The sequence below is a fragment of the Podarcis melisellensis genome, assembly GCF_964234715.1.
Source record: "Podarcis melisellensis genome assembly, chromosome: 4".
Taxonomy (NCBI): domain Eukaryota; kingdom Metazoa; phylum Chordata; class Lepidosauria; order Squamata; family Lacertidae; genus Podarcis; species Podarcis melisellensis.
The window spans coordinates 13,318,617-13,334,117 of record NC_138531.1 but is presented as its reverse complement, the minus strand read 5'-3'; the positions used below and the strand labels follow the sequence as shown (position 1 = coordinate 13,334,117).

The following is a 15,501-nucleotide window of genomic DNA, read 5'->3' as shown; positions in this document are numbered from 1 at the left end:
TGACTATCTGTCCCCCCGCCTGGGACAGAACTGACATCCCGAGGTCCGATCAGTAGCCAGTAGAAGGGAAAGTCAAACTTGGGGGACATTTGAGCTAAGCGTCGGACCCACGCCGCTCACCCCAGCAGCTCCCCGAAAGCTTGCCGGCCCTGGTCCTATGACAAGGATTCCCATGAAAGGGATTGGGCGGCCCTGGTTCCATGACAGGGATTGGACGAAATCGTGGCAAGCCCCAGGATTCCTTTAACGGAATTCCCTTCAGCGCAATAGGAGGGGCAGGCACCACCTATTCTGACCCCTCCACCACCAGTATATTGTAACCAATGCCTAACCACAACCGTAGGCAAAAACCAAATGGCACAGCCAATCACCAAATGGCAAAATTCCTACTAGGCCCCTGCGCCAAGGCAAACGACCCCATGACAGGCAAGGTCAATCAGAAAAAAGGGCAGGCGGACGGGTGATCCGATGCACTCTGCAAAGAGAAAGAGAAACCAGAGTGCACCAATATTTAAAGACTATGGTCCCACCCACCCAATTTGCAACATACAATTTGCCCCAGCAACCCGGTTATCCAATCACAATGCCAGGCAACAACTATTAACCTGCCTGGCAACAAGAGGCCTGGCCCGGTGGCCCACACCGCAACACGTGCGCTCATTTATTGGAGAACACGCTTTGTTGACAAAGGACAGCTGGACATATAAAGGGCCCCATTACCTTCAGTAGCTTAGGGCCTCATCAAACTTAAATCCGGCCCTGACCACACCCACTAGGTATGAATTAAATTTAGTGCAAAATGCCAGTATATCCGTCAAAATGCCACAGTTCCAGAACACAATAGCTACTGCAATGTGAAAGGAACATTCCCCAATATTTTGAATGTACCCAATATAACTGAAGTCCACCTCACAGAAGCAATAATCTGGAAGCTCCCTAAATGTGCACTGCACTGTAATCTGAGAGCCATGTTTTTTGGTACCCAAATCACAGCCATGTTCGCGGCCACTGGCTCTTATCCCTTTCCCTTACACAACTGTTTTAGAGAACTTAGTGAGGAATCGTTCATTAGTATGTAAAAAACATTCAAGCTATTCTGGAGGTTTGTGGGGAAAATAAGGAATTGAGACATGAGAATATAAATTCTTTGTGGCACATTTGGATTTACGGAAGGTGTTTTTTATGAATCCTCTGATAGGAACTGAGTATTTTTATGAAGACCTTTATAAAGAATTACACCAGCTGCAGGCCGGTTGTTTATATAGGTTGGAGGCTTTATTTTTATCTGCAATTTAACTTTACCCCCTTTTTTATGGTAATTTGAATTCTGTACTCCAGTTGATGCAATGACCATGTTACTAGCTTCATAAAATATGAAAATGAAAATATCTGGCAAGCTCTTTCATCCATTTCTATAGAGTGTCCAACGATGTTTGTATAATACTTCCTATATTGTTTTATGGCCTGATTCACTGAGTATAGACATGTATTGGCATGAGGAGGGCAGAGGCTTTTGCCCTCATACTAAGACAAGCTCAGCCATAGCTGTCAACTTTTCCATTTTTTTAAGGGAAATTCCCTTATTCCAAATAGGATTCCTCACAAGAAAAGGGAAAAGTTGAAAGCTATGAGCTCAGCAGCAGAAGCCACTGTGGTGGGGTAGTCAAAAGTAAACAAAATTTCACAGATAAGTTAAAAAAGATAAGGGGACCCCTGACCATTAGGTCCAGCTGTGGCCGACTCTGGGGTTGTGGCACTCATCTCACTTTATTGGCTGAGGGAGCCAGCGTACAGCTTCCGGGTCATGTGGCCAGCATGACTAAGCCGCTTCTGGCGAACCATAGCAGCGCACGGAAACGCCGTTTACCTTCCCGCCGGAGCGGTACCTATTTATCTACTTGCACTTTGACGTGCTTTCGAACTGCTAGGTTGGCAGGAGCAGGGACTGAGCAGTGGGAGCTCACCCCGTTGTGGGGATTTGAACCGCCGACCTTCTGATTGGCAAGCCCTAGGCTCTGTGGTTTAACTCACAGCGCCACCCACGTCCCTCATAAGTTATGATAACAGATAAGTTAGCATTCTATTAAATAAGGATCATGAAATAGGGAGGAGAGATGTTCAAGTCCAGTGAACCTGCAAGAGATTTGACCATTTCCCGAAACGTGAAAGCATTTCTCCAACAAACATCCAATACCAAAAGAGAGAGAAAAGGTCTTTGCGGGGGGGGGGGGAGAAACTTCTCTTATATGCAACTTAAAGCAGTAGGGAAGGTATAGAAAATATGGCAACACTCAGGTCTTCCTTATCTCCTGTTATATACCCTTGGTCCTAAAGATTGCCCATATTTCACGCAATAATTCTGAAACCAAACACAGCCTTCCTCACAAACTCTTGCCTGGTTCTCCTAAAGGCAATAAATATATTACCACTCAGTATAAACATTGCAGAGGCCTGCTGGTTTGGACTGCATTCTATCCATCCCTGCAAGTTTTTGATATATAGAATATAGAAATACTTTATTGTCACTGTACAACTTGTTCACAGTGAGATTAAATGAGGCCCCCCAATCTCTCAGTCCTTGTTACACGCTTGTGTGCTGTCATACGACCACCAACCCCAAATGTCAGGTGCAATGTTGCTGTCTTCCATTCAGCAGCCTCACGGCCCACGATTAGAAACTGTTCTTTAACCTGTTATCATGCTTCTATATCTCCTGCCTGAGGGCAGGAGATTAAAAAGGTGCTGGCCAGGGTGTGAGTCATCCCTGAGAACGTTCCTCGCTCTTCTGAGGCAACGGTCTCCTGCAATGACATCTAACAGACTCAGGGGACAGTCCATGATATCGTGTGCCGTCCTCACTACCTCTGTAGGGACTTTCTGTCCATGGTTGTCAAACCAGCGTAGCACACTATAATCCACTTTAGAGAACACTTTCTATCGTGGACTGATAGAAGGAAATCATCAGTTGTTGTCTAACGTTGTTCTTTCACAAGACCTTAAGAAAATGAAGTCTCTGTTGGGCCTTCCTAACCACCTGGGCTGTATTGACCTTCCAAGTAAGGTCTTCACTAAGATGGATTCCCAGGAATTTAAAGGAAGAGACTTTCTCCACACTGTCCCCCCCCCCCCCGATATACAATGGGGCTGCCTCCCCTCTCTTCCTCCAATGCTACCATGCTAGGTTAGCAATTTTTAAAAACAAAAAAAAATGTGAATGAAGACTTCATGTTTATGCAGCAACTATCCAGAAGAAGGAAGGTCACCCTAGATTTCCACTCTAAAAAGAAAATAAGGGTGACAGCATCCGCTTTTGAACAAGAATCTTATGAGTCTTTGAGATCATCTGCTATTGTTAGGGATGGTGGAATGGATTTGTTTCGTTCTTATTTTTATGTCATCTAATTCACATTTCCCAAACGAATAAGTGACCTGAAACAGATAATCCTTTGAAATTTGCAATTCTCTGAACTTTGCAGCACTGTTCTCCACCCGAAAAAAGGGGGTGGGGAGAGAGAATGCATACAAAACAAAGTGTAATTTAGGAGGCTACTTGCACACACACACACAATCAATATATTACTGGAAAGAGCATAGATAAATACATTACGTTCAGGAAAATTGCTTCAAGAATTGCATAATAGGTAAAATATGCAGTCACAAATTGTTGTGACAAAGAGGCAAACAGATATTAAGATTTGCAAAAAAAAGAAACTGAAATCGACAAGTTTATTCAGCCCTAGCTATCATAGGGAACACTAAGTGTCCCATAGCAAAATTGTGGAAATCACCAACAGAAACAAGTAGAGAAACTAAGTCTGTAACCCTGTCTTTTTGTGATTTTGTTTGCTCTGTAACATTGAAGAGCAGGGGTAGGCAACCTAAGGCCCGGGGGCCGGATGAGGCCCAATTGCCTTCTCAATCCAGCCCATGGACGGTCCAGGAATCAGTGTGTTTTTACATGAGTAGAATGTGTCCTTTTATTTAAAATGCACCTCTGGGTTATTTGTGGGGCCTGCCTGGTGTTTTTACATGAGCAGAATGTATGCTTTTATTTAAAATGCATCTCTGGGTTGTATGTGGGGCATAGGAATTCGTTCATTGTTATTTTTTTTCAAAATACAGTCTGCCCCCCCCCCCAAGGTCTGAGGGACAGTGGACTGGCCCACAGCTGAAAAAGGTTGCTGACTCCAGCTGAAGAGTCACTGAGCAAAACAAAAAAGCCATGGATCTCCCATGTTGTTTGTTGTTGTTGTTGTCTAATATGTATTTATTCTCAATGTTAAGAAATTCAAGAACGATAACAAAAAGAGAGCTATTTCCAAGTGCAAATAATACATCATCTATAGCATTTGATCCTCAGTGACCATGATTATCAACACTTAAAAGGGTCTGTGTAAGCGCAAGTCCCTTACCTTTAAAGTTATGATGGTTATTTGATATGTGTTGATAACAATCCTATAATAATTATGAGGAAAGCAATTACAACAAATGCCCTTGAAGGGCGCTGCTTTTGTGCAATTTAATCCTACAGGTTCGATAACAGACCTTTAAGCCTCGCTGATAACCTCCCTCTCTTCTTTCTCTCACTCAGTCAGTGTCAGTGATTCAAATGCAGCCTGTGAGACAAAGTATTTTTCTTCTTTGAAACTCAAAGTTTTGTCCTTTGCCCAGTTTGCCCAGAATGGAGGGGGGGGACCTGTAATGTTGGGCAAGCATTTTGAAGTAGTAGCTCTGACGCTGAGAACACTAGATCTGAAATATCTTTAAAAGCTACTTACAGGCTGTGGATAGCTTGAGGGCTCTTACATTCTTACGTTGTGTTTTTCACATGTGACTTTTTGCAAATGTAAAACTTGCACTGGACCGAATGCCATTGCAATTACAGCTGCCTCTCATCAGCTTTCCATCCCAAATTATTTTTATTATTATTATTATTATTATTATTATTATTATTATTATTATTTACTCCGCCCATCTGGCTGGGTTTTCCCAGCCACTCTGGGCAGCTCCCAATCAAATATTAAAAACACAATGCAGCATTAAACATTAAAAACTTCCCTAAACAGGGCTGCCTTCAGATGTCTTTTAAAAGTAGGATACTGTATTTTTCGCTCTATAGGATGCACCCGACCATAAGATGCACCTAGTTTTAAACGGGGAGAACAAGAAAAAAAATTCTCTCCCTGTCTGCGCAGCACCCCTTCAGTGAAGCGGCAGGAGAAACGGAGCCATTTCTCCTCCTGCTTCACTGAAGGGGTGCTGCGCAAAGAGGGAAAGCTGTGCAGCGCCTCTCCAGCAAAGCGAAGCCAGGAGAGCAAGAGGGGTCAGTGTGCACCAACCCCTCTCACTCTCCAGGCTTCAGCGAAAGTAATGTGAAGCCTCCAGAGCGCAGCGGCCAATATGATGAGGCAATGGCATTCACCTGACATCCTGACACCTGAGTTGCTTCTGTGTATTTGGAAGGAAAGGAGCAACGAGAAAGTGAGGGCAATACATTACTCTGAATGCGCATATATTGTTACAAAAGTCATGTGCCACCCCCACTCTCTGCAAGATTCCTGCGTGTTCCAGGCACTCACCCAGGGTCTGTGTTCCTTTGGAGAATTGAGAAATGGCAGAGGCGGATGTAGCTTTGAGAAATATGGTTTATTCACCTATTTACACCTTCAGTATGCGTGGAGGGAGTCCAGATCTTACAGTGTGGTCATTTCAAGCGGGACTTGTACCCCAAAGCTATGCAGCTATGGAGTGCAAGGCATCTCTTCCAGCCTGCCTTCACCCAGCCTACCCAAGATGGATCCCAGTCTTTCTTCCTCTTTCTTCTTCCCAGTACACCCTTCTCTTTTCCTGTCCCCTCCCACCCAGTTACATGTACATGAGGGTCTCCATACACGCAGGGTTTGCTTACCATATTTTTTAAAAGTGAAGTCATGTACAGTGGGTTGTATTCAAAGTAGCACGAAGGAGAATGTTCCATTGGCACAAGGGTTTTAAGCAGAGGCTTGACAACCATATGTCAGAAGTGCTCTGATGGTGTTTCCTGCTTGGCAGGGGGTTGGACTCGATGGCCCTTGTGGTCTCTTCCAACTCTATGATTCTATGATTTCTCCTTGCACAATGAAATGTTCTCCCCCTCTTTGAGTCCTGTGTTCCCCCTAAAGCTGTTCAGGGGGTTCCCCAAACCCTCTGCAGCAGATCTGGGGGCAGTATGGGATGCACTCAAGGGGAGAAGAGGGCATGTCCTGTCGTGCAAGTAGAACAGTTTTGCAGTTGTTTTTGTTGAATACCTTTCATTTACATCTAAAAAGCTCCCTTCCTGTAAGTCCACTATTACTCAAAATTCCTTAACTGCACCAATGCTGGTTTCAGAATCAGCCCTGTATGTCTTCTTGATGACGGATCATGTTCTAGTTCTGCTTTGTATTGCAAATCACACACACACACACACACACACACACACACACATCAAAAGAGCAGAGAATTGATGTCAGAAGGTTCACTGGGCCCTAACAATCATTTCATACAAAAATTCTTGTTGAGCGTTTACATTCTGTCTATATTTTGCTTTGCTTCCTCGTCACACATCAGATCCAGTTAAGAGCCTTGCTGTGTCTATGCCGTGGGGTGCCTAAAGACTAAAAATTACAGTTCTATATTCATGAAGACCTACAGTAAATCAATTGCCCTAAAGACTCTTCCCCAAATTCCCTCATTTGCTTGAAAGACCTGTCTTTGCTGAGCAGGTTTTCTCCCTTTATTTTCAATTTTCCCGTCTATAATGCCATTGACTTTGATGGACAAATGAAATATGAGAGGCTGTGACAGATTTGACAGGACATGTCTTAAGCCTGGATAAATTACAGCTACACGAGAACTAAACTGCACTTTCACTGAGAAAAATCTGAGATAAGAATTATAGCAAATCAAAGATGTTGATCACTTTGATGTCTACATCAGGTAACTGAATCCACCTTTTCTCTTAGTGAACTCCCAGTTCTCTGCCCATTTCTTCACATTTTAGACTGTTTAAACACAACAAGGCAGAAATTGAAAGTCTTCACTTTTGACTCCTTTGCAGTCTAATTCTATGCATCTCCCCAGAACTAATCCCCATTAAGTTAAATGGGGTTTACTCCCAGGTAAAGGGACTCAGGTGGCACTGTGGGTTAAACCACAGAGCCTAGGACTTACCAATCAGAAGGTCAGCGGTTTGAATCCCCACAACAGGGTGAACTCCTGCTGCTCCGTCCCAGCTCCTGCCCACCTAGCAGTTTGAAAGCATGTCAAAGTGCAAGTAGATAAATAGGTACCGCTCTGGCGGGAAGCTAAACGGCGTTTCCGTGCGCTGCTCTGGTTTGCCAGAAGCAGCTTAGTCATGCTGGCCACATGACCTGGAAGCTGTATGCCGGCTCCCTCGGCCAATAAAGCGAGATGAGCATCGCAACCCCAGAGTCGGCCACGACTGGACCTAATGGTCAGGGGTCCCTTTACCTTACTCCCAGGTAAGTGTGCATTGGATTTACTCGCAGAATGTTGCCCTCTTCTCCCATTGACTATATTCCTCTTTCTGCTGCCTGCTTAAATTTCCATTATTGGGAAATACAAAATGCCAGTCTCCTTTTGTTAATTCCCATCAAAGAATATGCACAAATTGGAATAACTTGTTTGTATTTCTTTGGCGGAAATCAGCAAAAGGAAGATGTTGTACATTTTTAGGTGCTTGCTGCAAGTCATCTTGAGCTGGAACATAATAACCAAACTCAGCGGGAAATGCAACAAAATGTTTCAGCTCAGAGTGTTCAGGAATCCAGCAAGCCTCCAACATACAGTGGTACCTCGGGTTACATACACTTCAGGTTATATACGCTTCAGGTTACATACGCTTCAGGTTACACACTCCGCTAACCCAGAAATAGTGCTTCAGGATAAGAACTTTGCTTCAGGATAAGAACAGAAATCTTGCTCCGGCGGTGCGGCAGCAGCAGGAGGCCCCATTAGCTAAAGTGGTGCTTCAGGTTAAGAACAGTTTCAGGTTAAGAACAGACCTCCGGAACGAATTAAGTGCTTAACCCGAGGTACCACTGTACTTCTCCATAATCCGTTCCATTCTTTCCCATCAGTTTTCCATCTAACCCCCCAAAACACACATGCAATACTTCATCAGCACCCCATGCCCATTGCATTCAGCTTGCTCAGTTCTCATTAAGCTGATTTCCCCCCTAGGGTTCTTATATATATATATGAAAACTTTGCAGTTCATCCCATTATTCAGATAGCTCATCCTTCTGCATGATTGGTGCCATTTTGGCTACATAAAGCTTCACCACTGCGGAATGAGCTTACTTTTTATTATCTTATATACAGACAATCTCGGATTCATTTGTTTAATTGGAGGACTTGCTCCCGTTCTTGCATTGCTGGGGGGCAGCGAGGAGAGTTCACTAGCAGGTCATGTAACCGTATATCCACCAGGGTCTTGTCGTTCCTTCAGCAAAGCCTTTTCCTGTTCTACCCATTATATTTGGAATGTATTTTGTGCATGACTCATCCTTAAAAGCCTAGCGAAACTTCCTTTGCATTGGTTACCTTGGAAAACCTGGTCCTTGTTTTAATTTGACCGCTGTGTGAAATCTGATACTTGAAGGAAGGGCGTGTGTGGTGTTCATTGAATTCACCCTTCTCCTCAGACCCTTCAGAAATGCTCCTGAGGGCAGGATTCTCTGAGAAACGTTTGGTCCTAATGCCTCATGGCTCAAGAACCGTCAGTACAATCCTTCAAGGCTTCTGTGTGTGTATTTAAATCCTTCCTGCCTTTAGGAAAGAGAGATTAAAAGCTGTTGAATAAAATAGTGTAAACTGGCACTGGAGTTTATTTCTAAGGAGAAATGTGACCAAAATTGTTGTTGGTGCTGCTGCTGCTGTTTATTCCTTACCATAAGGTCCCAGGGCAGGCTACTGACAAAGTAAAAATGCAATTTTAAAAATCAGTTAAAGCAATTAACAATCACAAGAATAGGGTATCAGGATAAAGAGGTGTGCCTTCAGCATAGGCTGAAAAGTGTTTCAACTATTTGATTTTGTTATTGTATTAATTGTATTTCTATTCCACTTAATATATTAAAAAAATATTTCTAAGCAGTATACAAAAAACTGAAGCAACAACAGACAACTTAAGCAAAGTATTGCAAAAAGTGCAGTTACATATAGAAATGTTGCATTAATTCAGGCAGAGTGCCTTCTTGGTAGTGGAACACCCTCCCATCAGATGTCAAGGAAATAAACAACTATCTGATTTTTAGAAGACATCTGAAGGCAGCCCTGTTTAGGGAAGTTTTTAATGTTTGATGTTTTATCGCTTATTGTTATTATTATTCTGTTGGGAGAGTGGCTGGGGAAACCCAGCCAGATGGGCAGGGTATAAATAAATTGTTGTTGTTGTTGTTAAGTTGCTAATATATAAATCAATATCAAATCAGTTTCCTTCTGAAACTCCCTACCACTCAGCCTCTGGATTCTCACACAGGGTCTGACAATGTGGAAAATAACACAATTATTTACATGTTGAACTCAGTTCTGTCAAGTTCCAAGTGGGGGGAAAAGCACTGACTATTATTATTTCAATTTTTAAGTAGGAAGAAACTGAAGTTCAGCTACCAAAAGGTTCTCTAGCTGTTTCTTTAAATATTAGAAACCAGCCCACATCAAGCCAACATTTTGGTGAGATTGCCTGACTGGAATACGAATACTACATTCGTATTGCAGCCCTATGCAGATCTAATCAGAATTAAGTCCAACTGAGTTCAATGGGACTTACTCCCAGGTCAGCGTCAAGTCCACTGAAAAATCCTCCTGGAAAAAGATTGTTTCGCTACCAACAGCTGGTGGAGTAGAACCAGCCTGTTGCTTTAAGCTCTATAGCTCAAATTTGCACACACTGAGAACTCTATCCCATCATTAAATGTTCCTTTGGTTAAGCATAGAAACTTTGGGGTCAGTGTTGCACTATGTAAAATGAGATGGGATAAGGAAAGAAAAAGAATGAATGAGTGATCAGGGGAGCTAAGTTCACAGAAGATAAAGAGAATGAAGACTGAAGACAAGCGGACATTTTCACACAGGATGTCTGCCCTGAAAATAAACACCTAGGCCTCTGTCTACTAAGGGAATATCGCCGCATCCTGTGTTTACTTAGGGCTTTTCCAGATGTTGTGTGTTCGCCCCTGGGAATGTGCCGCTGTGACTGAGCCAGCCAGGAAATGCTCATGTTGCAGAATGGTTGCGCACTGGCACTCAAACTGCTGCTTCCAGCAGTTCCAGTTCCAGTAACTGTGTCTGTTTGTGGCCCTTGCCATGGGAAAGGGGGTTGTTTGAGTGGCGTGATGGGAACCTCTTTGTTGGTGTTCATGTTGCTCAGTGCCTGCCCACACCGTTTTCAGAGTCCACTGGTGATATGAATTTGCCCTCCCTCTTTCCCCTTCGTATTTCCAGAGACTGCGTGCTATTGCTCTCCAGTGTTCGAACATGAAATACTTCTTTTAAGGCACTTTCCCTTCCTATCTAGCATATCCTTCTGCAGCAAGGCCATCCCTGCTATTTTCTTTTCTGTGATTATTGTAACTTCAATAGAAAAAAACTGTCTCACCCCTTATAATCCTGCTTTTTGCAGGAAAGGGTCTCCTGTGGAATAGGGCCTTTGGGGTGGCAGCACCTAGCTTTTACAATTCCCTCCTATTACACATCAGACAGACACCTTCTCAAAAGCCTTTTTGGCACCAATAGAAGGCCATCCTTTACCAGAAAGCCTTTTTTATTTTCTTATCAAAGTCTGTATCTGTATTGGACTTGAAATTGTTTGGAAATGTGTTTTATTGTTGATTTCTCTTTTACATTTATTACTACATCGTATCTTCATTCCTTCCACTGAGCTCTGCGTACCAACCTAGATTCACAGGTAGCTAAAGCTTTGGGGGCAGAGCCCAGAGGCACTGGGTATAATGAAAGATGGTGACCACATTTGCTTGGCCTGGAACTTCTCCATTTACCTCCCGGCTCTTTAAAAAAGAAAAGTGATGTTCAGAAAAGGAGGTACCATCAGGAAGGCCCACTATGGCTGGTCTCCCTTCGTTTTGTCCCATCATGCCCTGTGCTGATACCGGGCCTGTCTAAAATTGTCAGAGATGGTACTGTGGGTTTGTGACGATATCATCAGCCTCTGGTCCATTGGAGTCATCAGTGTCTCCTCCAGACCTTGACCAGCAGCCTGACTGGAACACCATTCAGGTTGACCTCTGAGGGCGTGAGAGCACAGCATTGAAAGAAAGTGGCATTCCATTGTACGTCTCAAGTTTCTGGATATGCGCAAAAATTGCCTTAGCTTTGCCACCATTCAAATGTGTATATCCACATCAATCAAATTCCATCCTCCTCCAGTTTACTGATTTACCGACGCATGTTTCACCATTTAAGTAACCATTCTCACAACCTTCAAAAATGTCAAAAGGGTGGGCCATTTCTTTTCTGCAAGCAAATGAGTTTTCTTAAACAGTGGGAAAGATGCAGGGACCCAACATTCTGTCACTATTATCTGCTTGCCTGAGATCCTGTTTTGCTTGTACTTTCTCAGAGAGATGAAAGTTTCTTCCTCAAATTTCAGCATTTAGCTATGGATGTGTCACAGAAACACCCCCTCCCTGCACTTTAAGTGTGGTTGCAGTACTGTTGCTACACTCATCTGCAGTAAAACGCATCTCCGTCAGAACGCTTTGGATTTCCTTGACTCAGATTTATGACTTAGCTTTTTAACACTGTTCCCAAGTTGTCTAGGAGAAGGAAAATCTTTAACAGACTTTTTCAGATTTCCACTTCAGGGAATTAACTCCCCACCATTTTGAGTTACTTCTGAATCCTACATTGTACAGTAGGGTGTGAAGGACATATTAAAGTGGGTGCAGTTCTGCTGTGACATATAAAACCTGTTCGTGTTGTTGTTTTTAATTATTTTGAATGCTAAATTATGCTTCCGTACTTGGTTGTCTTTCTCCATTTTTAGGAGTCTTATTTCACAGTCATCTGGAGAAGGTGACTAAACGGAGAGGGAGAGATGATGACATTTGAAAGTGTATAAACAAACCTGCTTTAACAAGAGCTCATCTTAACATGAGATCGACTGTTAGAAATTGCAACGAACCAGAGATCCAATGTAGTTTAGTGCTTCCAGTGTTGGACTAGGACCTGGGAGACCAGAGTTCAAATCCTTGCCTAGTCATGAAACTCACTGGGTGACCTTGGACCAGTCACAGTCTCACTGCCTAACCTACTTCAAAGGCTTGTTGTGAGGATAAAATGGGGGTGAAGAGAAATATGCATGCTGCCATGAATGTCTCAGTGGGATATAAATGTGACAGACAAACAAATAAAACAGTTTTGGTGTTAGCCTGTCCACTGTGGGTCATTTCCAAGAACGCAGCAATTTTGTAGCTCATATGGCTCTTAGTTGAATATTTAAAGCCATCAGCTCTTAGTTCCACCTCCTAAAGGTGAGACGATGTGAAAGCAAGCACACATTTAAAGTCCCATATGAGCAGCAAGGCTGGGGATGGAATCAGGAAATGCCTAAGGGATCCCTGTGGCTTCTCTCCTCCCCAACTGCCCCACCTGAAAGCTGGAAAGCTGTTTTCCCCCCTAAAATAAACATGGTATGAGGACTCAGTAGCTGTATTTGTGTTGAACATGAAGCAAGATAATAAAATACTACTTTCAGAAGAGAAACATGATCCCTCACCATAGGTGTTTTGCAGTGCCCCTATTTTCCAAGGACGTCCCTGATTTGGAGAAGGTGTCCCAGTTTCTGATTTGATCCCGGAATGTCTCACTTTCCCTTAGGTAAAGGAAAAGGGACCCCTGACCATTAGGTCCAGTCGTGGCCAACTCTGGTGTTGCAGCGCTCATCTCGCTTTATTTGCCGAGGGAGCCGTCATACAGCTTCCAGGTCATGTGGCCAGCATGACTAAGCCGCTTCTGGCGAACCAGAGCAGCACACGGAAACACTGTTTACCTTCCCGCCGGAGCGGTACCTATTTATCTACTTGCACTTTGATGTGCTTTCGAACTCCTAGGTTGGCAGGAGCAGGGACCAAGCGACGGGAGCTCACCCAGTCACGGGGATTCAAACCGCCGACCTTCTGATCAGCAAGTCCTAGGCTCTGTGGTTTAACCCACAGCACCACCCGTGTCCCCTCACTTTCCCTTAGGATGTCCCTATTTTCAGTGGAGAAATGTTGGAGGGTATGGAGTTATCCAACCCCCAAGCCGTCTGAATGCAGTCCTGTACAGGGAAGGTTTTTTAATGTTTAAAGTTTAATTATGTTTTTATATATGTTGGAAGCTGCTCAAGGTGGCTGGGGCAACCCAGTAAAATGTGTGGGGTGTAAATAGTAAATTTATCATTATGGAATGGGATGTCCCTATTTTCATCAAACAAATGTTGGAGGGTGTGCAAGACCACAAGATTTGCCTTGCTGTTGTTTTTTGTTGGAAAAGCAGAATACAAATATTAAATCAAATCAATTTGGAGAGGCTTGTTCATTCATCCCATATTTTGCATGTTATCCTGGCCAGGTTACAAGCACTATTGTGGCATCACAAACTCCCTCAGCTCAAGGTCCAGGGATGTGAGAAGAAGAGTGTCTGAAGCAAACCTTTAATTTGTCTTTAGAGACCACTGTCACGTGTGAAGCCGGAAAATCATGTTTGAGTTTGATGCATGCTTTTTATGCAAGTGGTGCTCATGTAGGACACAATGCGGAAGAGAAATGAAATGGGCGTGGGCTGTCGGACCACCTCTGGCATTTATTTCCTTGTCTAAATTCATGAAGCCATATGCAAATATCAAACACACACTTCCTCCCTTTAAATTTCCTTCTGTGTTTCTGAAACATCAGAGAGGAAGGAGATATCTCTTTACAAGAAAGGTCTCCAACTTTATTTCCAAATTATAAAAGGGCCCGTTCAGTTCTAGATGGTACACTGCTATGCTTTACAAAAAATAAGGTAAGGCCATTTCTGTTTAAAGAAATAAAATTTGTCCAAAACTGCATATTTTTAAAAAAATTAAAGGCCTTTATTGTACCAGACACACCCATGATGCAATTTTGAGAACTCTATAAAGATATCAATAGACATTGCATTGTGCAGCCTCCTGCTGAGAAGCAAGGCAGTAATGCTTTGTAAGGAACTAAGGCTTTGGTTAACCTTGGCTCTGGCAGACCTCATTAAAATAGCAGCCTGTCAGTTTCAAGTTTTAAAATATCAGGCCTGTCAGTTTTCTATTCGGTAGAACAATCTACAATTTTATTTGGGGTGTAATGTTTTGTGTGCAGCCAAGGAAACGCTTCATTCTGCAGAATATTGGCCGATGCTGCCATCTAGAGTACTTTATGGTTCTGGGTGTATGAAACAAGGAGATGAGCCAACTGTTCTTTAAGTCAGCAGCAAAGACAACTCCTCAGACTCAGCACAATGAAATGGAAGGCTGGCAGGTTTGCTTACGTATTATAAAAATCAATTAAATAGCCTAGGTCTTCTTACTGAAGCTCAAATGCTGTTTTTCTGACATGTGGCAAGTCATTTCTTCCATCTCAGTTGTCTGGCTTTCTACCAGAAAGGTATGCTTTCTGCATGAAATACTGAGCAAGAATTCCTAGGATTTTAGAACATATTCTGGTTGGTGGGCCTCCCCATTGCTCCATGTGAACTGAGCAAGACCTTGAAAACCACACAAACTTGAAGGTGCATCTTTCAGTAGCAGAGGGTAAGCCTCAAAGGAAATTGCCCACCATTGCTGATCATCTAACTGAGCTACTCCTGATAAGCTTCTAGGTCTTCTTATTAGGTCGTCTTCTTACTTCAGTTTATCCTGCAAATACAAACCTGCTTTGACAATTTGAATTACGAGTGCTTTTCTCCCACACTCTCTTTTGGATGAATAATCACAAAGTCACATGCATAGGGATGGCACAAGGGCAATTGAAATGTTATGTAGAAATGGCCTTAAGGTAAATTGAGAGCATAATCCTTTACCTGCCTGCTCAGAAATAAATCTGGTTGAGTTTAGTGAAGGTAAGTAGGCATAGGATTGCAGTCCCATGTGGTTTGCACCTAGTTTCAGTCTATATAGAAATTATCTTGAGTTCCTTAATAGTCTCCACTATCAAGAATAATATATGCCATTTTGTAATTCTTGAAAAGAAAAAATATGCACATGTGTGCACACACGCGCACACAATCTGAGTCTATTCATCTTTTCTTATCGCTTTTTAACCAAATGCCCTTCTTTTGTCTTTTGATCAGGTAATTGACATTAAAGAAAAACTGAAGCTTTCCAAAAAGTTTTGGTCCACTTTACCATACAGTATCTGCAAAGAAGAAAGAGTGACAGCAGGCCTGTCCAATGAGGAGGACTGCTGGAATGGGCACACCAAAGCTAAGTAAGGGGGGGAGACC

At 43.0% G+C, this 15,501-nt stretch overlaps 1 protein-coding gene across 2 annotated transcripts in view; it reads left to right on the top strand.

Moving 5' to 3' along the window:
- The window catches only part of GPC6 (glypican 6), a 787,401-nt gene that overhangs the window by 763,091 nt on the left and 8,809 nt on the right, over positions 1-15,501 (top strand). For both annotated transcript variants that reach the window (XM_081908218.1, XM_081908217.1), the window contains one exon: positions 15,349-15,485. In XM_081908218.1, the coding sequence (XP_081764344.1) occupies positions 15,349-15,485 (137 nt within the window). The remainder of the gene's footprint in view (positions 1-15,348; positions 15,486-15,501) is intronic.